Source organism: Brachyhypopomus gauderio, chromosome 19 (genome assembly GCF_052324685.1).
Source record: "Brachyhypopomus gauderio isolate BG-103 chromosome 19, BGAUD_0.2, whole genome shotgun sequence".
Classification (NCBI taxonomy): domain Eukaryota; kingdom Metazoa; phylum Chordata; class Actinopteri; order Gymnotiformes; family Hypopomidae; genus Brachyhypopomus; species Brachyhypopomus gauderio.
The window spans coordinates 5,917,424-5,940,189 of record NC_135229.1 but is presented as its reverse complement, the minus strand read 5'-3'; the positions used below and the strand labels follow the sequence as shown (position 1 = coordinate 5,940,189).

At 47.0% G+C, this 22,766-nt stretch overlaps 2 protein-coding genes across 6 annotated transcripts in view; one reads left to right on the top strand and one right to left on the bottom strand.

The window, feature by feature from the left end:
• Positions 1-927: 927 nt before the first annotated feature.
• On the top strand, positions 928-18,294 carry nyap2b (neuronal tyrosine-phosphorylated phosphoinositide-3-kinase adaptor 2b). Of its 2 annotated transcripts, XM_076981812.1 has the most exons (7): positions 928-1,649; positions 3,550-3,750; positions 7,668-7,969; positions 10,613-11,674; positions 14,412-15,245; positions 15,800-15,897; positions 16,055-18,294. In XM_076981812.1, exons 2-7 carry the CDS (start codon positions 3,572-3,574, stop codon positions 16,283-16,285), a joined length of 2,706 nt encoding a protein of 901 aa, XP_076837927.1. In that variant the 5' UTR covers positions 928-1,649; positions 3,550-3,571; the 3' UTR covers positions 16,286-18,294. The 2 variants fall into 2 exon arrangements, with proteins under 2 accessions (XP_076837927.1, XP_076837928.1); XM_076981813.1 differs by lacking the exons at positions 928-1,649; positions 3,550-3,750 and adding an exon at positions 7,119-7,522.
• Positions 18,295-18,444: 150 nt separating this feature from the next.
• LOC143483087 (uncharacterized) overlaps positions 18,445-22,766 on the bottom strand; it is a 23,082-nt gene continuing 18,760 nt past the window's right edge. For all 4 annotated transcript variants that reach the window (XM_076981804.1, XM_076981805.1, XM_076981806.1 and 1 more), the window contains 10 exons: positions 22,611-22,682; positions 22,405-22,533; positions 22,142-22,249; positions 21,600-21,755; positions 21,374-21,481; positions 21,063-21,197; positions 20,850-20,966; positions 20,520-20,708; positions 20,138-20,421; positions 18,445-18,985 (listed from right to left, as the gene is read on the bottom strand). In XM_076981804.1, coding sequence (XP_076837919.1) covers positions 18,722-18,985; positions 20,138-20,421; positions 20,520-20,708; positions 20,850-20,966; positions 21,063-21,197; positions 21,374-21,481; positions 21,600-21,755; positions 22,142-22,249; positions 22,405-22,533; positions 22,611-22,682 — 1,562 coding nt within the window. In that variant the 3' untranslated portion in view covers positions 18,445-18,721. The remainder of the gene's footprint in view (positions 18,986-20,137; positions 20,422-20,519; positions 20,709-20,849; positions 20,967-21,062; positions 21,198-21,373; positions 21,482-21,599; positions 21,756-22,141; positions 22,250-22,404; positions 22,534-22,610; positions 22,683-22,766) is intronic.

The following is a 22,766-nucleotide window of genomic DNA, read 5'->3' as shown; positions in this document are numbered from 1 at the left end:
GCTGTCACATATGGAAATGGAAAGGGATCCTTGTCCCCCAACTCAACAGCAAAGGTTGCAGCATTAAGCTGTGTAATGTTTCCAGCTACCCCTGTGGTGTCGGTGCTGTTGCGTCCTCCTTTATGTAAACAGATCCATCTGACCACTTTTGGAGCGTGTATAGTAACCCCCCCAGCCTCCTCCTCTCTGTTGGATGCTTGTTCAGGAACAGACCCAGAAATGGAGGGAGGAGGGAAAGTGGAGAGGAGAAGGGAGGGAGGGAGGGAGGGAGGGAGGGAGGGGGGCTTGTACAAAACAACAGATCTCTGTGCCCTCTTATCCCTTTGTGTCGGCAGTGGTAATCCATCAGAACAAGGCACCGTCCTCTCCCGCCTGGCGCAGAGCACATCTATCATGTAAACAAACCGTACGCACACGCACTTGTATGCAGTTACGGTCTTTTGCCCTTTTCCCCTTTTCCCCAGAACTGCTCTTCCACATACGTGTATTTATGAGCATTAAAATTATTCACTGAAATTAAATTATAATCCTCAGAAGCAACGAAGACACAAAATAACAACACAAAAAATAAAGCCTGCATTTTGATTCAAGAGAAAGTGTGCATTAATATGTGTGTGTGTGTGTGTGTGTGTGTGTGTGTGTGTGTCTTTCCATGTTTGAGTGTTTGTGTGTGTATGAATGTTTGTTTGTTTGTTTGTTTGTTTGTGTGTGTGTGTGTGTGTGCCTGTGCCTAGCTGTGTGCTTTCTAGCTGTCTTGTTTACTGGCTGAGGAGATTGGGAGTGGTGTACCCGGTTGCCAGGGCAAGGGGCTGAGTTTAATGAGGTCATACTGTGGCAGGCTTTATCTCCCTGGACCGCCCACTTGCTCATGATTGACATATGCCTGACCCCTCCTCTTTACTACAGCCTGTTCACAAAAACAGCTGCTGCGGAGCTGTCCATGGTGCTGAAAGCAGAAAACAGTGAGTGAGCACAAGAGTGGGAGACAGGCAGCAAGGGGAGGAGGGTAGAGGCGTGTTCTTTGTGTTGTGGTGCCTGAGTTAATCTGCTGTGGCATCCACACGTAGAGGAGCCCTGCGTCTGAGAGCCAGCGCCGCTGTGAGATGCCCAGCCTTGCCCACACTCACACACATGGGGATTCTGTTTGGAGAAGCTCCACGTAAGTGTGTGCGGATTCTCTCGGATCTGTCTAGGAGGTTTTCCGTGCCTGCATTTTCAGCTTCTGCAAGACTTGGACGAGTGAGAGTGTGAGTGTGGGGGGGAGGGGGGGGACACTGGGCTAGAAGATGCTTCCCGGCTGTGCCCGTGGTGCTCCAGTGCCCAGCCTGGTGTAGTCTGTTCGGATGAGGAAGGCAGCTTCTCATGAACTGGAATTAAGTGTTGCACAGACCCAGGGAGCTCTGGGGTCTCCGGCTGCCCGGGAGAAGGGGCAGCAGGCTGGGTAACCCCCTCCACAGCTACACTTTCCCTGGCCCCTGGGAATCAGGAGTTCTGCAGACATCTCAGCGATTCTACCATGGCTAGCGTTTCTCATCTGCGACTAGAGTTGGATCCTCGGGACTGCAGGCAGGCTTCCTCCAAGCTCGCACGGTTGCACCGGATTCGCCCAAACAGGTGTGCAGCACGGCCAGCAGGAACACGGTTCCTCTGTAAGTACCACGTTTCCTCTGTTTCTTCCATGCCGCCACACAGCTAACTTCATGCTTCACACACACTTCTCCAGCTCCGGACCGCACGGCACGCCAGTTCTCAGCTTAGTTTAGCAACTTTGCTCAGGATCGCCGTTGTTCAACTGGCTTTCGCACCACGTGTCCTCCACCTTTGTCCAGTGCCTCTGCTGTCCACTTTGCTTAATGTGGAAGCCTGAACCCCCCCCCCCCCCCCCCACTATACACTCATTCTAGTTCACTGTTGCCTAGCTACGTGCATTTTGACTCCTCTAATTTTAGAGACTTTGCTTTAGCTAGAGGGCCAGCCGCTGCAGGTGATGTCAAGAGTAGAGTTGAGGCGGGGTGAGACAAGGTGAGACAAGGTGAGACAAGGTGAGACGTGAATAATAAAGCAGAAGGGAGGAGATGCAAGAAGAGACAATGCAGAGGTCTGCGTGTAGCAGCGCAGTAAACAGGATGGTTGTCCCAAGTGCAAAGCGCCTAGCTTACAGGATTAAGGAGAGAGGACATTGCCAGGGCTTAAAGTCAGGCATTTGTCAATAGTGTGCTAACTCCCAGCATCTAGTCCTCATACGCACTGAAGTACACATACACACACACTCCACACACACACACACACACAACACACACACACACACACACACACACACACACATGCTGCAAATATGATGGCTAACACCACGTCCTCAGAAAAGCTGTTGGACTTTCAGGTTAAGTGTTTTTCTGGTCTAAGGGTAGCAATTTACTTTGGGCAGACAGATGCCCAACAGCACTTTAAGAGTTTTGAAAACTTGTTAGAATAGTAGGGAAAAAAAGTATGATTTGATTATGCTACTCATCTTGTCACACGCCCACTCATACACCTACAAACAAACAAACAAACACACACACACACACACACACACACACACACACACACACACACACACACACACACACACACACACACACACACACACACACACACCCTGTCTGTCACACATAAATAAACATAGTCTTGGGCCGCTCTGCAAATATTGACCTACATAAAGGCGACTGCTGTCTCTCCCTTGAGTTCCCTGCAGTTGCGCACGGCTCTTCCTCGATCGTGCTCTCTGCACAGCCGTGTGAACGTACTTTCGGCATGGGAATAAAGACGTAAACAAAAGCTCTAGTGCGTCACGACGCGCGTGCCCGCAGAGTGCGCACGGCCAGCGCGTGCAGTCTGGCACGCGACCGTCCTGCTGTTCGGTTCCCCTCGGGCCAGACCCACTCAAACCGCACGCTGCCCCGCTTTCCGCGAGAACCAGGCTGCGAAAACGAGGCTGCTCGCTCTCCGAGTGGCCTCTCTGTACAACCGACTCATCCAGAGCCTCCGGGAGCCGAACCGCCACTCATGGCACGGGAGCGGGCCTTCGCCGAAAGCCGCAGAAACTCGCTGACCCAGAACTCTCATGTGTTCACACGACGATCCGCCGAGGGCTAAGCTGAAATAGTTCACTCCCGTACAAAGCCTATTAGACGGTGCACACAAATGGGTTAGCGCGAGTCAGTTGTAGGACAAAGAAAGAACACAAGTCTCCAAGGTATCAAAAAACTGTGCCTGGCTCTCATTTGTTGACTTTGACTTGCGAGATAGTTTCTTTGTTCCAGGGCTGTGGTTTACCTTTGGGAGGGTTTTTTTTTTTGCACGCATATTTAGTGTTTGTCTCCGTGACTGTGTCTGTGGGTTATAGCCATGCCCTGGGGAGAATGATGAAAATTCTCCTGCCCGTCATGACGCAACTATTACCACTCCATTGTGCCTAGTACTGGTAAAGTGACACTTCACATACAGCTGACATCACCCTTATACAACTGCAACACATACATGAACCGAAGGATGTTTCTCTGTTTGCAGAAGCGTCCTGTGGGAATGAGCCATGATGAGCTCCAGAGAGGAGGAAACGTTACAATTTTTGCAGTTTGTTGAAGACAGAGGTCTGAGGGCATACAGCGGGCTGGTGACCCAGAACCTGCAGCACGTGTGGAATGAGAACGGCCGGATTAGTGTTCAGGACAAGAAGGAAAAGAAGAGAAAGAAGGAGGAAGCTGTTAAAAGGTTTGTGGTCAATCTTTACGGACAACGTCAAAAGCGCATGGGGATGCACGTGTGCCTCGAACGGCGCACGTGGGAACACGCATGGACACACAGCTGCAATCTGGCACACGCACAAGCACATCTATACACACGTGCACACACAGTCACACACACACACACACTCACTCACACACACACTCACTCACACACACACACACACACACACACACACACACACACACACACACACACACACACACACACACACTCACACTCACACACACTCACACACACACACACACACACAGATGACGACCTTAAAGAAATGGCCACAACGGCGTTACCTACAGTGTTACTAATATCACATTCCTCTAGCAATGGCTTTGTGCCGTGGTGTGGAATAGTGAGCAAGTCTCTGTCCCCCATTGTCGTCCACTGTCCCCGTCTCCTTGGAGCCTGATACATTTTTCTGTGTTGGACATATTCAGGCCTCATTCCTGTGCACGATTCATTTTATCCTTGGCAATGAAAACCAAGGGTGTGTGGTAAAAGAGATTATTTTCATCAACACGTCACCCTGGGCTTTTACATAGCTCACATAAGTCTTTAGGAAGGATCTATCTCATTTTAGGAATTATTTTACAGTGTCATTTTTACTTACTTAACTTTTTTTGACTTAGGACATCACAGTATTCAAATAAAAAAGAATAAGGAATCAAGTTGCATCACCCAAGCTAGTGCAGTGAACCAGACCAACACTGCTACCACATTCGGTCATCAGTTGTCACCGAGTGCATGGTTTATTTCTTTATTTATTTTTTTGTCTGCTGGGAGGCACTATAGCAAGTCTGTCCTCCTGTGTGGGAGGCTTCTCTCTACAACTCTTGCAGTCACTCAACCTTCTCTGTGCCATGACGAAACCACACATTCAGAGCTCTGAGTGCTGTTTATTTTGCATGCCTTAGCGAGTTATGCTGTTGTTCGCAAGACGTGTAGAGCTGATGTGAAGCCTCTGCACTGTTCTAATTCACCTTTCACAGACTGTTCTCAGAATAATGTTTACACTTACCTTGGTATGAAAAAAACAAACCCCATCATCATGTTTGACAGCCTAAAACCTTGGGGTCACCTCTGAAACTCTGAAGACACGGCTTTTGCAACAGATATTCTCGAGTAAAAAAAAATCAAACAAACACGTCAGGCTTATTTCAGCGTTCGAGTGCGTCTGGGACTGTATTGCATGACAATAATGAATAGGGGCCTGCATCGCATGGCTGTAATGGGAGGCTGTATTGGGTGACAGTAGTGAGTGCACCAGTCATTCTGTGTATATAGGCGCTCTGTCCTGTCAGATTCCAGAGGCGTTCATATGCTGTCATCTTTGCATAGGTGTTGCTTGAAGTTTGTGTGTGTGTGTATGTGTGTGTGTGTGTGTGTGTGTCCTTCTCTCTCCTAACTCCTCTGCGCTTCTCCTCAGCTGTTGATTGTGTAAAATATTCATACATAGTGGCTTGAAGGATAAAAATCTGGATTTTTCATGAGCCATGTAAGTGGGTTGTAGAGACGACCCATTTTTGCAGGAACTCATGAAGGAAAAAAAACAGGGGAATGAAAGCAAGAGCAACAGAGAGAAAGAGAGAGGGAGGAAGAAAGAGATAGGCAGAACGAGAGAAAACCTGTTAGAAACAGCTTAAGTGAGGAGAGAATGCTAGCAGGGGATGTGTGTGTTCTGCCTGGTGACAGCTGGGGCAGCCACGAGCCAATCAGATTACCCCATTGGCTTGAGTGAGGCGGGTCTTCCCACATGCTCAGCCATCGTGTTGGTGAGTTCATCATGTTTCCAGGAGTGCCATGAGGTTTGGCCCGTGCACAGAATCATGTACATATTTCCCAACAGCTGTGCTTCAAAGCACTGTAAAAACTAAGCAGATTGTAAATGGAGCATTTACTAGTGAACTGCAAGAAGATAGAATTCATTACACAAATACAGTGTCTAACTGATTAAGGTGTTTTTCAATATTTCTGAATAATATTCCCTTCAAAACCCCATAACCTGGGGATGTTTGTGTATTGTGGACACGGTAACATTAAGCTCTGGCTACGTGATAATAGAGCACAATTCCCTGCCCTGCCAGACACCTGTTCCTGGGCCCCACACTGTTTTGCTGGCCAGAGGACGAGCAGACATCTTATAAATAAAACACTCCCTCACATGCTGTCACGCACACCTGTGCCAAAGTGCCGTCTGGCAGTTTGCAGCTCATAGCAGTCACCCTGTCGTCTTAGCTACTCTTGCTGGCTGCTCGTTTGTTGGTCTCGCAGCCGTCACACTCGTTTTTCTCGAGTTTTCCAAGAGGCTCCGTGGTCCGATTTTCTTGTGCTCTTAAGTTCGACGGCAGTTTCCAATTAAACGAGCAAACGTACGAATAAACGGGTCAGAAATGAAGGCGATAAACGCATCTCCTGGACGGGCGCTACGCCACGGATGTCGTGGCGGATGCTGAGAGAGTGGGACTGCAGGGACTGAGACGGCACGGGGCGGTTCGGGCTGAGTAGGAGAGGAGCACGACGTTCTGGCAGAGGGAAAGTTGTCAGCTCTGGGCACAAGTGGGAACATGCAGTGCAGACAGCTGCTCCGGGGTGACGCTCCGCCTCCTAATGAGAGTCTAATGCCTGATCTGTCACGTGTGTGTGGGGGGCCTCGTCGGGAGAGCGCGCGCGTGTGCGTGCGTGTGTGTGTGTGTGTGTGTGTACTGGTTCTGCAGAGCAGCGGTAGCAGATTTTGTCTGGTTTTGCGTGGGTACCCTGTTGCTAGGCAAAGTTAAACCTCTGACCAATGAACCCTTCCCTCCAGACTCCTGCTGTTCAGCAGCTGTGGGTCTGCGTGTACATATATGTGTGTGTGAGTGTGTGTGTGTGTGTGCGCACACACACGCATGTGTGTCATACTCTCACACACTTATGCTCAGATGATAAAAAGAAGACCTTTAAGCCATCCAGGGGTTTCTATTGCTGAAGTCGTACATTTCACACAGCTGATTCTGAACACGTTTGATTAAACAGACACAAAAAAGAACGAAATACCAAAAAGCTATTTTTTTATTTTTCTACTTTAATTTAAAAATTTTCTAAATTATAGCATTGCACATAGGATTTGATTATAAGCAAATCATCTTAAACAAGTTTTGACTTTTGAGTAGTTGATGGCTAAGATCTTCCATTAACCTTGCTTGCTAAGTCTTTGCCATCAGTAATAGAAATGATTCCAGTGTCCTGCAGATGAAGTGTCCCAAGATTGTCCTATTCTTTGTGTACTGGTAGAACTGGGTGTGCTGACCATTGCCAGGGTTAAACAGAAATCCATGCCTCTGGCCTGGCCATTCTCTCAGATGAGTAATTCCTGCACAGAATTCATTAGCACAGTGCTGATAATGACAAACACACATTTGCACGCACACACACACACACACACACACACACACATACACACACACACACACACACACACACACACACACACACACACACACACACACACACACACACACACACACACACACACACAGAAGGGCACACGCATTCATAGATTAATCCCTCCTCTGACATATTTAATCAAACATCAACTGCACAGGCCGAAAATAAAGTCCAGCTGATGGATTATATAATGCAATTTTTCAAATGGCTTATGCACCTTCATTCTTTGAAAGGCTTTGTGCTGAAAAGCGACCCGTCCTCACCTCCATCACGAAACGCGTGCCCAAACGCGGGCGATTTCACTCTCGCCCTCGCGCAGGTGAACCACACGTCCTCCACCGTTAACCGAAAGACATCGGCTTCCAGAGCGCTGCTGTATGACAGCTCTCCATCTCTCTCTCTCTCTCTCTCTCTCTCTCTGTCTCTCTCTCTCTCTCTCTCTCTCTCTGTCTCTCTCTCTGCAGGACGGGCGAGGAGGTATCGGCAGAAGGCAAGCACCTGCGGATGGGCTCCATGAGCACGCCGGCCCGGCCCGAGCGCGCCGCCCCCCCGCAGGCCCAGCTGCCGTGCGGTTGCCCCCGTGCCGTGCGCTCCCAGTCCTTGCACTCCATGAGCGGGGGAGGGGAGGACGAGGGGAGCCCCACCTCCCGCCGACAGCCCCCGCCCAAACCGCGCCGCGACCCCAACACCAAGCTCAGCGTCTCATCCGAGGCCGTGGATCTCGGCGGTGCCACCTGCAGGAGCGGAGACTCCGAGCGGTGCGATGGTGAGTTGGTGGCCCGCGCGCGCGAGTTCGTGGGCCATTTGGGTCCGGCTGCAGTCAAGCAGTCGATCCGGTTGTGATGTTTTGCATTTTTGATTTTGATTACACATCATTAACGGTATAGTCAAGATTCTTGAGATTCTCGAGATTCTTGAGATCATTGATTTCCATGTTTTTGATAACACATTTGTTCTTTGTGGAGCTTTGAACCTATCACTAGACACCCTGGATATAACTTATAGACCATAAACACAACGTAAACTGCAATCATAGTACTGTTCTGAAAAACTGTAATTTAGTGTTATCCGCAAATCATTTAATCCTGCATTTATTGAATTTGCTAGAAGTTATTGAGTGTTACAGCTGTCTTACTCTCTGGTTGCCTATAGAAACCATACTTTGTTTGGGTGTGGCGGGCAGTACAGTAGGTTTATATATTTCTGTGCTGAGATATTATGGAAATTCATCTGACATGTTTGACATGTATTACTGTGTTCAGACACACGTCACGACCTCAATACCTCAGTACTGAGCACAATACAAAATTAATCTTTATCACTTTGGCTTGAGTGAATCTGACCACAACATGCTAAAACGGTCACTGTGAAAACCGACTATGCTGCCTTTCGATAACGCCGGGGCTCTTTGGTGGTTTCGGGATGGAGGTGAGGTACATGTGAAGGAGGAGATCTTCACCGTGGACGTGTCTCCTTACGTTGTGCAGTAGGCAGTGCAGTTGTTAACACGATCGCAGCTACATATGGACGATCAAGGTCAATGGGGTTTGTTCACTTCTTATTCACAACCGCCCATGTTCAGATACACGTCCTTCATGCCAGCATCCTCCTGCAGATCATAACAGAAGCATCTCGCTCTCATAACGACCCACACTAACGTGTTCTACTTTTTAAAACGTTATTTTCACAGCCTGAGACTAATCAATTTATAGCATTGCACTGAGCCAGTTATTGTATTCAAGAACAAGTTATTGGATTCCTGATATTATCTGTGTGAAAGTCAAACAGAAAAACAAAAAACAGCTAAATATGTGAACATCCCTTAGATATAATCTGGTATATCTGCAGTCTCTAATGCTTTCAGTGTAATAAAAGTACCATTACAGCCTTCATCTGCATAAAAAGATTATTATGGCCTCTGTGTAATGAAGGTTTCTGTACTGACACAGCATCAACTGTAAGTCAAAGCTTTCAGTAGCAGGCAGTGAAGGCATTAAGTCAGTAGATATGCTAATGTCTTACTGTAATATGCAGTGGAAGTTGTCTAGGTTCAGATTTGAAGGGATCACAGTGTGCACACAGATCTTCCTCAATGCCACGGCAACCAGCCCACAGAAACAGGGACCCCCTGCTGTTCCACCAATCCTGTCATGAGACATCAGCCTCGGCCAATCGTAAGCAAGCTGACAGGACGTCAGAGCGCAATGGTAACCAACGGGAATCCTTGAAGCAGGCAGCTCAGCAGGCTCTCGTCCAATAGGGACTTGAGAGTGGGGGATGTTCCTCATTGAGAGAAGAGTTGCAAGTTGTGAGCGGTGGTGAGGGTGGGGGGTGGGGGAGTGGAGGAAAGGGGAGGGGCAGAAGGAGGGGGAGGGGCCAGGCTGTGCTGAATTCATTCAGGAGGAGCGATTGACCTAGATTTAGTTCCCCTGGAGGAGAGAGGGCGAGGGTAAACATATCCACCAGTTGGGATGGAGGGGGCAGAGAAAGAGAGAGAAAAGGAGAGAGAGAGGATGGATGGATGCATGCAGAAGTGCTGAAATGGGTCTCAAGATCCACATCCCCTTTCACATAATTAACACATCTCTACAGATGGGCTCAGGCATGCGCAGGGGTGCACACTGACTCACACCCAGCACGTGAAAAATGACTTTAATCTGGGTGCAATGCAGTCTCACTCTCTCTTTATCTGCACCCAGCGTGCCTTTTCTTTTTTTTCCCCCATTCGCTTTCTCCCAGATAATAGGTTATATTTTATCATCGTCGTAATCGATGCTGTAAATCACGGATGTCAAGCTGCAGCTCTGAAGGGTCGTTCTGCTGCACGGTAATACGGTTTTCCTGCACCCTCACTTGGACCTGACGTCAGAGAGCCTTGGACCGTGGGCTGCTGTTTCTCCAAGATGGGAAGGCAATAAAGTGTGCACTGCTGTCGCATGACGCCCCTTCCAGAAAACTGTATAAGTGCGACAATGGCAAATACACAATATACGTATAGCACAATTATATTTGATGCTATTATTATGTAGAAGTAGAGGTGATAATAGAGAGAACTGGTTGATGCATGTTTTCATATGAGAAAGTTAGTTTGTGTATTCGTGCGAGTGTAAGTGTGCTCAAGCGTATTTAATTAAGCATGTCATACCAGTATCATTATGTCTGTGTGTTTTTGGTGAAAGGTGCTACAATGAAAGGTGTGCCTGCATCATCTGCCATATAAATAATTTAAACAATGTCAGGCGTATGAAATCAAAGTCCCTCATAAGCATTTCTCATATGCAAGCAAACCTCACATTTGGAAGTGTCTACATTTTTCAGTTATTAAAACAGGTGCCTATATGCCTTACTGCTGGTGTGCTATGCTGAAAATAACGTTCCCTCCTCTGTATTGTTCTCTTTGCTCCTCCAGCAATGCTAGGCTGCAGTGAAGACTGTAAGAGGGTCCCGCCCCCAAAACCCAAGAGGAATCCCACCACGCAGCTGAGTTCATCATTCGACGAGAGCTATGTCCATCACACCGCTACGAAAGGCTCGCCCCCTCCGCCCCACTCTACGGAGGCCAAGGCCCCTTCTCCATCTTCTCCCCCCCAGCAGGAATCCGACTCGGAGGAGCCCGTCTACATCGAGATGACGGGCAGCGCGCGGCGGGAGCCCCTCCCTCTCACGGAGGACGACGAGCCGGGGGAGGCGGTCTACGAGGAGATGAAGTACCCCGTCTTGGACGACTTTGATTCGCGCTGGGATCTTTCAAGTTGCCGCTCGCAGACTGCCACACCCTGTCCGTATGACACGGAGGGCCACGCCGCCCTGAGTCGGTGCTCCACCCCTCGAGGCACGCCCCTTTGTGACATCCCCGCCCCTTTCCCCAACCTTCTAAGCCACCGGCCACCTTTACTGATGTTCCCACCCGCCCCTGCACAGTGCTCGCCCAACTCGGACGAATCCCCGCTCACCCCTCTGGACGTGAACAAGCTACCCATGCTGGAGAACGCCCCCTACGGCAAGTCGCCCACCTCCTCCTCCCTGGAGCCCCTCAGCTCCGCCTCCACCTCCCACCTAAGGCGGGCCGAAAGAGAGCTGGCGGCCACGCCCACCATCACGGCGTCGGGCCGCTCCTCGGCGCCACCGCTGCCCTGCGCGCTCTACAGGGGCTCGGGCTCGTCGCACGGCTACCAGCGGAGCCACTCCGCCTGCCCCTCCCCCGTCAGCATGGGCCGCTGTCTCACGCCGCTCAGCCTCATGCGGGCCCCGCCCTTCGACGGGCCGTTCCCCGGGGCCGGCCTGCCACGCAGCGCCTCCGCCACGCCGCACGGCAAGGGCTCCCCGCCCCACGGCTCGGGGCAGAACGCGCCGGCGGGCCGCTCGCGAACCCCCACCAGCCCCTTGGACGAGCTCACCAACCTGTTCACCACCGGCAGGAACATGTTGAAGAAGAACTCCGGCAGCAGGAAGAGCAAGGACCCGGGGGAAAGTAAGTTCTCCGTCAGTGTCCACGGCTAATAAGAAATGCCTAACAATCGATGTGTTAATCAATAACCACTGAATATACAGTTAATGAACGAACAGTTAATTAAGTCGCATTAAGTGTCGTTTACAGTGAAAAATGCAGCACTGAATCACTAGCAACTAATTAAACGTAACCAACTTCATACGTATTACTAAATTAATGAAAATTGAAATTTTTGGATGTTATATTAGGACCTCGGGGTATCAAAGGCATGCTCATGGAAGGATAACTGGATGGATCCACAAGTTTTGTGACTACATCATCCATTTTTCCCTGAGAGGTTTCTGGTTTTGGCTTGCTTCCACAGCAAGTTTAATCCCTGCAAGCCAGATGTTACAGATCATATGATTTAATCTGGGGAGATTTAAAAAATGCACTTTTAACTCTAGGAACACAGTGTTTGAACGTGGGTTACCACAAACCTGCAGGGCCCCCTTAGCAAAAGCAGTGCTTACTGTGAACATGTTGAGCTACTGAGAGGTTCTATAATGGAGAGAAATTCCATAACTCGTGTGGAGTCGGATTTGCATAAGACTTGTTAGAGACCTTCACACGCCTTTCCATAGTCGTTGATTTGCATTTTAGGTATACGGCCACAGTAAAATATGACGTGCACGTGGAGGCCACCAATAAACAAGATGGTGCTTCAGGGAAAAACCCCTTGTTTTTTGAACCCATGAAAAATGTCTCATGGCCACAAGGTCACTTGGTTTATTTACAGTGTTTCTAAATAATACTTGTTCATAATTTTATGATACATTTTATATCCATATAAAATTGTTAATGCTATTCATAAACTGCACACTAAACTTTTTGAGAAGATTTCTCTTCAGTGCTCATGGCATTGCACTTGTGTGAGTGATGAGATGAGAGTTGTCAGTTGTTATTGACTGCATCTCTGGAGCAGTGACCTCTGTGGGAGAGCTCGTTTGAACGCAGCCAGCTCGACAGAACCGCTTTAAAAACGTTCGTTCTCCCGTAGCTCGGCCCATCCCGAGTGACTAGCTCGCCTTTCAGACGCAGCATTGGTGTCCGCGAGAGTCGAGCGCGAGGATAAAGCAGTTGGCGCGCGCGGAGCGGCTCTTGACGACACGCCGAACGCTCATCACGGTAACAGAGGACGGGAACTCCCTGTAGGGTCCGCCTCCCGGGAGTAGCGGACCAATCACGATGCGGGTCAGGGCTGCCCTGTTGCAGGGAACGTGCGAAGCTGGAAGATCTCAGTGGGGGAAAAAAACAGGCAGAAAGTGAGAGTGGTGCCATACCTGCACAGACATGCGAAACAGGAAGACTACGAGCGTTTCCAGCGCATGCAATTAATGTGGTGTTAATTAGTGCTGCGGTGTGGTTTTCAGGATCGGGTGGCGTGATTTTCCTTTACTGCCGTATTGCACATACATAACATACCCAGACCCACTGCTCAACAACAAAACAGTAACACCCCCCCCCCTTCAGCTCCTGCAATTAGTGCAGCGATAATTAGTGTCATGGTCTTCTTCCCCCCCCCCCCCCCCCCCCCCCCAGAAGTTTGTGTAACTTTGCCCACACTGCTATATTAACATATACATACCATACACTTCATAATTTCTGTCACTGGTGTGGTTTGTCGACTTGGTCTTATTGGCATGTTGGTCTGGGTTGGCAGACAGCTGATTTGGCTGTGTTGCCATGGGGATTGTTTATTGTACTCATTTTCATAGGGGTCAGTGGCGGTTTGCACCTGTGTCACACCTGCGTTCTTTTTCATGAAGTAATCTGATTGGTTCAGGGACATCCTTTAGTCAGGAACACGCTCCATCTTGGTAAAAGATGGAAAACACTGTTTGACCCATTTATCATCCATCCATCCCAGTCTCAGGGCTTTAGATAAACATTATACTGACAAATAATAATAGCAAAAACCAAATTCTCACTGATACCCAAATAACAAGGTGAAGGTCGTTGACCAACTAAATTTTATTAAACAAGCAATGTACGTATGTTGAGTTATAGCATAGTGGCATTATATTATATAATATTATATAACTATATATATATATATATATATATATATATATATATATATATATATATATATATATATATATATATATATATATTTATATATATATATATATATATATATATATATTTATATATATATATATATATTATAACTACTAATGTTTGTTTTTTTATGTTGTAGTGGTAAATAATGTGTGGAAGGATATGTCTAAACAGGATATGTCTGAATAATATGGTATTCTACAAAGTCACAGTCTAGCCAGAAAATGCTGGCAACATGACTTTAATTTTAAAGTGGGCAATGAATGTCTCATGCAATACTGACATGCGTTTTATATTCACGCTTTGACACTAGCCAGATTTAACATTTAGCATCAATTAGTGTCATATGGGCTAATTTATCCCTAATTTTTTAGTGAATAAAATCACCTGCCAACACAGCACCTTGCCCACAAAAAACCCAGTAGCTGTGCCACTGAATTCCCATAGAGAACTACAGAACAGTGCTGCACAGAATCATCAGACTCAAATCATCTTCAGTAACAAGGTGACAACAAGTGGCAGATCGCCTTTAATACAATGATGATGAAAACTTCAGTCTGTCTGAGTGAGGGAATTTCTGCTGAGCGTTTCTGGGGCGGTAGGGAAGTGAAGCACGATTGAATGTACTTGGTCTTACTTTTTTGTACCCCAAAAGGTGAGTCCAAGGGGCGGGGCCACAGCTCGGAGTCGAAGCGGGAGCACAAGGAGCGGAGTCACCACGGCAAGGAGTCCAAGAGAGACAAGGAGCGCAACGGGAAGTCGTCGCATCGGCGTGAGAGCAAAGACCGAGAGCTCAACGGTACCGAGGCTTTACCGAGGCGCGACAGCAAAGAAAAAGGCAGCGGCCACGCAGAGCCGTCGTCCAGGCGCGACAGCAAGGACAACGGCCACGCCGCACCCGATCTGCTCCCCAAGCAGAACGGCAAGGACCGGGGCCCAAGCACCACCGTGCGTCATGACGGCAAGGACCGGGTCTGCAACGGCGTGGAACCGTTACCCAGGCTTGACAGCAAGGACAGAAGCTGTAACGGCTCTGACCTCCTGCCCAGACAAGACGGTAAGGACCCTTCCAGGAACGGTCTGGAACGACGCGACAGCAGAGATCGAGGCGGTCATGGGCTGGAACCATTACCCAGGCACGACGCTAGCAAAGACCCAGCCAAGACTGGCTTGGATAGCCGACGCAACAGTAAGGAAGGTAGACGGAACGGATTAGACTCTCGTCTGGCTGGCAACCACGACGCAGCAGACTGCGGACGGGACTGGAAGGAACCGAGCGCTAACGGACCAGATGTGGTGAACAGAAAGGACTCTAAGGACAGGCCGGCGTACACGATGGAAGCTTCGACCTGGCACGAAAGCAAAGAGAAAAGTACCTACAGCACAGAGTCGCCCTCAGCACACGAACGAGACACGAGGCCTCTTCCCAGTATCTCCAACTGGTCCCTACGATCTCCTGTCAGTCCAACTCTGACACTGGGGAACCATGGTGAGTGTCTGATAGAGCCTTCAAAGTCAACTATGCTATGCATGAAAACCACAATAGGTAACCGCATTTAGCAGATGCTCTTACACAGGGCAACTTAGAACATTGGTTTGTTGCCTCCATGGATGCCATTATCTAGAATGTGGAAAGCCTGTGACCAGAAGGTGAGGACCTCCCTCATGTCACTCGAAATGAAAGCCCCTCTAGACAGGTTTGTTAACCAAGCAGAAAGGTTTACGAGTATGAGCACTGATGACAGTTTGGCTGATCTGACAGCACGAAGCTTGTCAGTAACTTTCGAAGGGCAGTTTCTGTGGAATGTGCTGGTCCTGAGGTCTGATAAGGGCGAGGAACCGTAACAAATCCAGAGGTGCTCAAGAGGTTTAGAATGGTCAAGAAAGACTTATTTTTCCCAGAACGGGCAATGTTGAATACATTTGGTTTGGGTTTACCTAGTTGAAATAAATGTCATCATTTTTAAACTGTTGCAATGTTATGATCTGCCTAATTGCGCAATCTGGTTGGTTGTGATGAATCATTGTCATCTGGTCTTGCAGAACTGAAGACATCTACAAAAGTGGGCCGGTCCCCATCCACACCAGTTGAACCGTCTCCATTAGGGACACCTCAAAAGCAACCTCAAGAGGCCCAGGAGGTAGCATAAAAGTCAAGGGCACTAAACACTTGGACGCCAGCACAGTCATTACTGGTGCTGCAATGAAAATGGCCTTCCCAAGCGCTCTCTTATGATAACATTTGATGATTGCTGTTGCAAAAACAACCTTTTTTAATGTCTTTCCTCCCATGTGCAGATACCACTCATGCCATGGGTGTGCGGCGACAGCACCATGCTGGAGATGATTGAAAGGAAACAGCGCCTGTGTCGCGAGATCAGGTCCCGTCAGCGGCTGCTTGAACGGAGCCCCTGCAAGACCGACGGCTTGCCGGCCGTGGCCGGCTGGAAGAAGGCAAACGGGGCGAAGAAGAACGGGCCGCCCCCATACCCCACACAGAGCACCATCTTCTGGGACACGGCGATTTGATTGGTCACTGGGCACTTCAGGACTTAGCCTTGCTCCATCCACTATGACGGAGATGGGTGGAGTAGCCAATTACAGTGCTCTGAAAGACCAAGCAGGGGGATTATCATAGCAATATTTCTGAGGGTGTCGATCGTCAGGTTTTCATATCAATGTTTATATCTGATATTTTTGTATCGTGATTCCTGGAAAATGACCTAGCATTAACAGATATTTTCTAAACAAAGTGGAATATCTTTGCAAAGAATATGGTAGAGATAGCACAGTACAAAGTTTGTTCTTTTGTACTACTTTTTTCTTTATTTACATCGCAATACAAAATGGATACCTGTATCATTAACTTTCACATGCCTTTATCTTTCAGACCTCTCAAAATTGTTTCCGTGGTAACTTTGCCGTACTGAATGAAATATATTTTCACATGGGACGTGAACCTGGATTAGGGCTAGCTCTCTTATCGCTGCCTTGCCACACCTCTGATTTATTGGAACGTGCAATTATCATTTTTTCTCAGCAGTCAATCAGAAAATATTCAGTTTTTCCCTTAATGTTTTATTGTTTGAGTGCCGGCTGTAGTTTGCTATTTAAAAATGGAGGGTTTTGTTATGTGAGACTATTTATAGATGCAATCACCACACAGGGTGAGGGTGACCAGGGGAGTTGATGGAAGTGTAGTGGAGGATGAACGTGATGAAGACCGGACCCGTTTTAGTTGGGCCATTTTTGACCTGTATGTAAATGGTATGCGCTGCTGTTATCCCAGGAGTCTTCTCCATCGTTGGGTCTGTGGCAATAGCAGGTAGGTGCCAGTGGGGATCCTCCAACATGCACAGAGGTTGCCCAGAGATTAATGACAATCTGGTATATTAAATTATTTTTTGCATCTAATCATTATTAAAACTTGTACATGCTTGGTAAATGAAAAAAGGGTTTTTGAAGGGTTTTTTTTTTTTTGGTAGTTCCATTTGGATGAGTTATTTGTATGTTGTTAAATGTGTCACTTGATTTGTGATGGACACAATCAGCCCTGTTTGGGTGTTTAAAACCAATGACCAATGGCTCTCAGCTGGGACAGTTAAAGACAAAGCAGCCATGGCTACATGACCCAGTAATAGGGATCATAGTTGCAGAGAAAGGAGCAGCAGAGAAAGGAAATGCACTCCCATAATCTCCTACGTTGCTTGGTTAGTATTGTGGCCCCTCCCTCTACCTCAGCCATTCTGATTAGTTCAAGTGGTCATTCGTTTGCACACTGAATGCAAAATGTGCATTGCCAAAGTATTCTAAATCTTGGAGTGGAATGGATTCTCCCCTTGGTCCTTGGCATTATGTCCATGTGGAAAAATATCAGCACCTGAAAACGAAAAAAGAATGCACGGTCTGGGAGGCCAGCAGTCATGTGACTGGGTCACACTGGGGTGAGAGGTAGCAGAGTTTAGATACAGACTGGACACGGGCAACGAGCACAACCGCCCTGTTCGCAGGCATTTCGGTATTTGTAGGAGACATAAAACGATAGTGTTTATGCTCCTAATTGGAGGCTGTTGGTCAGTGTTGATGGTTTCACCGTAGTGTGTCCCTTGGTGGCACTGTGCACTGACCCCAGAACAGAGTAAACGGAGTAAGAACACAGTAGCCAGAGTAGCGCTTAGCACGATCAAAAAGACCTGGGTGTTTTTTTTTCCCCCAATCCGTGTGTGTCTGTGCGTGCCAAACTTCATTGTATGCAGGTCATTGTATGCAGGTCACCTATTAAAATGATTGTTTGCCATTCACTGTCTTGACACCAGGGGGCGCAGGTTAATGAACCGTAATGATGTACAATCTCTTTGTATGTAACGTGCACTGTGACAGGTAGAAAGAATATGTCCTTTGTCTTATTGCACACCAATTATTCTCTGATCTGTATATTAAAAGTTGGAGTGAAAAGATGTATGATGATTGTCACATGGGTCTTTGAGAGAAATAAAATATGAACTTCAACCTGCTGTGGACAGATGAGTCTTCCTGCTTCTTCATTTATGCACATGTTTACACCTGTAACGCTAAACTATGACCGATCTGTACAGTGAGCAAATATAACAATAGACTCCATGGACTTTTTAGTTTTTGTTGATACACATTTCCTGTCCCACTAAAGAACAGCACACATAGACAGAAGCTCTTTCCTCTAATGTTTATGGTCTAGTGTAAATGGTACAAATTCTGGGAACAGAACAACTACTAGCTCGTACTCTCTATAAAACTTCGAAAACCAACGTAATTTTTTATTTCTTTTGGAGTATCAAAAATGGCAAATTTGATGACGATGACAGGTGATTATGAGCAATTAATCAGTGAGAATAGCATTACTCTGAAGAAAACCCTTAAAATATTGTACCTCGTCCATCAAGAAGGTGAAAACTAAACGGGCTTCAGAAGAGCCGGCCCCAATGCACGTCACGTGTGCTTCATACACACGTGACACCGGCTGGTGTGCCCGCGTTGCTGGTCGGCGGCCTTCAGTGTGTGTGACGGTGGGGCCAGACCATACTCCTCCTGACAGCTCACGCACGTCAGCCAGAAGCTGTAGAGGTTGGCGAAGTAGTGGCAGGTGCCACGGCGTCCCTGGCACTCCACGAAGGGCTGGGTCCGGAAGTCCTCCAGACAGCTGCCGGACGAGGTCAGCGACTGACCCCCACCTTCGTCTCCAGAACCGGAGTACTGAGGAAGAACTCGTAGATTAATATTTGCACATGCACATACACACACATATTGTGTGTCATTTGAATGATATGGTAACAATAGACAGGGCAACAAACGTTCAGTTTTGATATACTGTTATGAAATTTAAATGTCAATTTTGGTTTGTTTGTGTATGATAGGTTTGTAAATGGCTTCTAATTTTGTATGGCATCATGTTTGCATTCAAAGGACACTGCCACACCAAAGGCATTTTGGATTATCTTTGTTATTTACCATAACATCCATATTCATGAAACATTTCAATAACAGATAAGAGATAAAGAGATAAAGCCTTTAATTGCCGTTACTCACATATAACATGAGTATATTTTTGTGTTCCAGTGTTCGCTAATTAGAAACATTAGTGAAACTAATGAAGGTAGATGGTCAGAGAAATTTGTTAATTTATTGCTAAAGTGCTATGCCAGAGCAAAGGTAGAGTAACAAACACAGATGGCAACATGCATGCACTCTTAATGGAAAAGGGTCCTTAAGCCATAATGCTGAATAAAAAAAAAACAAAAACACAATATTAATTTGGAGAGAAATTTTGCAAGCCGATTTGTAAATCACATGCGTGATCCCATGTCAGGTAGTGATCCTAGTTTGGGATCCCCTGGGTTAGACGTTACATTTTAAATTAATTATTCCTTGTTTAGTTCTGGCATTAAAATGACATTAAAAACCACTTTTCTGCCAAAGGTGCATGACATAATTTTATGAGAACATTTGCTTTAACCATTGCTGCTGAATAAAAGATCTGATTAGCAAGATTAATCACACAATTAGCTAGCTAGCTTTAGGATTGTTTTGAGCACATTTAGCACGATATGACAAAACAGTAAACATGTGTCAAGTTTGCCCCTTTACGTGTGTGCTCTTTGGAGCTAATACCCATGGCTAACCCTAGCCCTAACAAAAATCACCTGGAAGATAAAAAAATGTTTGACTCATTTTGGATTTTGGAAATGAATTTCTCTAGAAAGAAAAACTATTTCTACAATATACAATGAAAAAAAAACAACCTTTTTGTCATTTGTTAGACTTGTGTCTGTGAAAATGTCTGCTTCACAAATATGGCAATATGAGAACACACATGCGTTAAAAAATAAATAAGTGAAACAAACGCACCATAAGGAAAGAATACCCCATCCACAGGCTTCTCCAGCCAGTCGGGCAGCTCGGCACCATGGTGTCCTGGCTGTGTACGGCCACAGCTGGAGCGGGCGCCTCACACACCACGCAGCGGCTGATGTGCGGCTGGATCTCGGCGCCCGACACGGGCATCATGGGTACCGGCTCGTTGGTGGACAGCCAGTAGGACTTGTCGTTGCGGCTGGCGTAGTGACATGTGGCGGAGTTGCAGTATGAGAACGGCATGGGGCTGAAGACACGAAGACATGAGCCTGCTTTGCCTGAAAGCAGAGAGAGAGGGAACTCTTGTGTGTCGGTCCAAATACACAGTATAAATATACACGACAGTGCTCATATCAATCCTAGAGTGGATTTTTACCCAGGTCTTGAGCGTATGCTTTCTCCTGGCCTTCTAGATAAAGAAGACTGTAACCAGTCCAGAGGAGAGGCATGCCTGCTGGACACACAGGCACCACTGCTGACTGACTGTGGATCACCAACAGAAACCCGGAGTTCACTGGCCTCACTGGTCCAGGGAAACCAGTCTCACCTGGTGGACCTGGATGACCTAGAAATGAGGGTATGGGAGAACGAGAAAGAAAAAGAAACAATAGATTAAGAAAGACCTGGTGAGAACCTGATCTTTAGTGGATGTTGGAATGTTCTCAAATTCAGGGATTTGCTGGTGTGCTGTATGCCAGTCACAAACCTTGTGGCCCTACAAAGCCTTGTGGTCCAGGGTCACCCGCATCTCCATCAGCACCGGGGTTACCTGCAGGTCCTGGCTCCCTAAGAGGTCCACGAGAGCCCATCGGGCCTTTTGGTCCTGAACGATCCACAGCATGATTCCTGTGTAAATCCCTAAACCATCCCATTCACATACTGAAATTGTTGGAAGGTGGGTGTTTAAAGATCTGGATACCTCTGGATCCTACATTTCCTCTGGGACCATCTGGTCCTCGAAATCCTGGTGGTCCATCTGGTCCAGCTGGTCCTTCTTGTCCCTTGTATGGTATTTTAAAGTCAGTAATAACTTCACCAGGGTCACCTTTAGGTCCTGAAAGCACAGTCAGATGAAATTACACAGTACATACTTGCAAAATAATAATGCAGGGATATTTTACTAAAGCTAATCTCACCTGTCAGAGTTCAACAAAGGCACACTAATATATTATTAAAACAGCACAGAATAATGGTTAAGGAATTGACCTTTCACCTTTTGCGAATGCTTACCCATGAGTCCTGCTATGCCTTTAATGCCTTTGCTACCTTTTGGACCAGCTCTACCAACATGGCCCAGTTGTCCTGGGGGACCAAACAAACCAGGGAACCCACGATCCCCTGATGAAAGAATTAAAGTCATAACATTTCAAGCCATTTTATCACAATAAGATAAGAGATGGATAAGATAAAATATGAATAATCATATAGAGGATTTTGGTATACTACTACATATTACCTTTGGATCCTGGTGGTCCTTGGTCCCCAGCACATCCAGGAGACCCTTCTGGACCCCTCAAACCCTGCGGCCCCTGGTGTCCCTGTGGTCCCATGTCACCTCTGTCTCCTGGTGGTGAAAACACGGGACCAGGATATCCAATCTCTCCTGGTGGACCTGAGAGAATGAATGTGAGAAACCCATACAGAAGACACCCACACAAAGCCAGAAGATGTTTTTAAACCAATGTTTTCTTTAAAGAAATTATTTTATTCACTCAAAATTACAACCTAATTGAAAAAGAAATAGTTGAGGAACACATACTGTCCATGTTGTAATACCAGCTCTCAGCATGTGAAAAAACAAGCATACTCATGTTCTTGAGCTATAACCATTTTATTCAAAAATATAGTGCATAGTGCCCATTCCTCTGTTGGCATGCAGCAGCCATGATACAAAGACCAGAGTCTCAGTCCAAGATGTAAACCTTGGGGTCTACAATACTAAAAATGTAATGAAGTAAATTAAATCACATTAACAACCAATAAATTTGAAGCATTGACCTTGAGGTCCTACACCTCCAGGTGGGCCTGGGTCTCCAATGATTCCTGGAATTAATGAATCACAGTTTCTGCCTGGGGCACCAGGTGGACCATAGACGCCTGGGAGACCTGAAAAATCAGCCCTTATATTACAGCATATATAGAAACGACATCATCAAACCTGGCATCATCAAGAAGATGAGAAAAGTTATTCGTTTTAAATTCAAATGATAACAAAAGTGAGAATATCTTTTTTATCGTGATTCCCAACTGCCTGTTCAGACCTGGGTCTCCTGGCTGGCCTCTAAAACCCTTAGGTCCTGGGTAGACCATTCCTGGGCTTCCTGGAGCACCAGGTAAGCCCTGCTCTCCTGGATCACCTCGTAGTCCGGGATTCCCTGGACCTCCTGTACCTAAATTTGCAAATTCTAATGTCAGACATATATATCTAAACAACAACCATGGTAATGCTCATCAGTTCTCTACGTACCTAATGCACCTTTCTCTCCTGGAGGTCCTGGAAGACCATTTATACCAAAGGGACCTGGAGGTCCTGGTAATCCTATGGATTTAAAATCCATTGTAATCCATAGTAAGAATAGATCAAGACAAACCCCTTTAATATAAACAGTACATTTTAAAGTAA

Bases quoted from the DNA above. Each gene is read 5' to 3' on its own strand.
- nyap2b (XM_076981812.1), top strand. From the start codon at position 3,572: ATGATGAGCTCCAGAGAGGAGGAAACGTTACAATTTTTGCAGTTTGTT. The intron at 3,751-7,667 runs GTTTGTGGTCAA...CTCTCTCTGCAG, and splicing joins AAGGAGGAAGCTGTTAAAAG to GACGGGCGAGGAGGTATCGG. The intron at 11,675-14,411 runs GTAAGTTCTCCG...GTACCCCAAAAG, and splicing joins GAGCAAGGACCCGGGGGAAA to GTGAGTCCAAGGGGCGGGGC.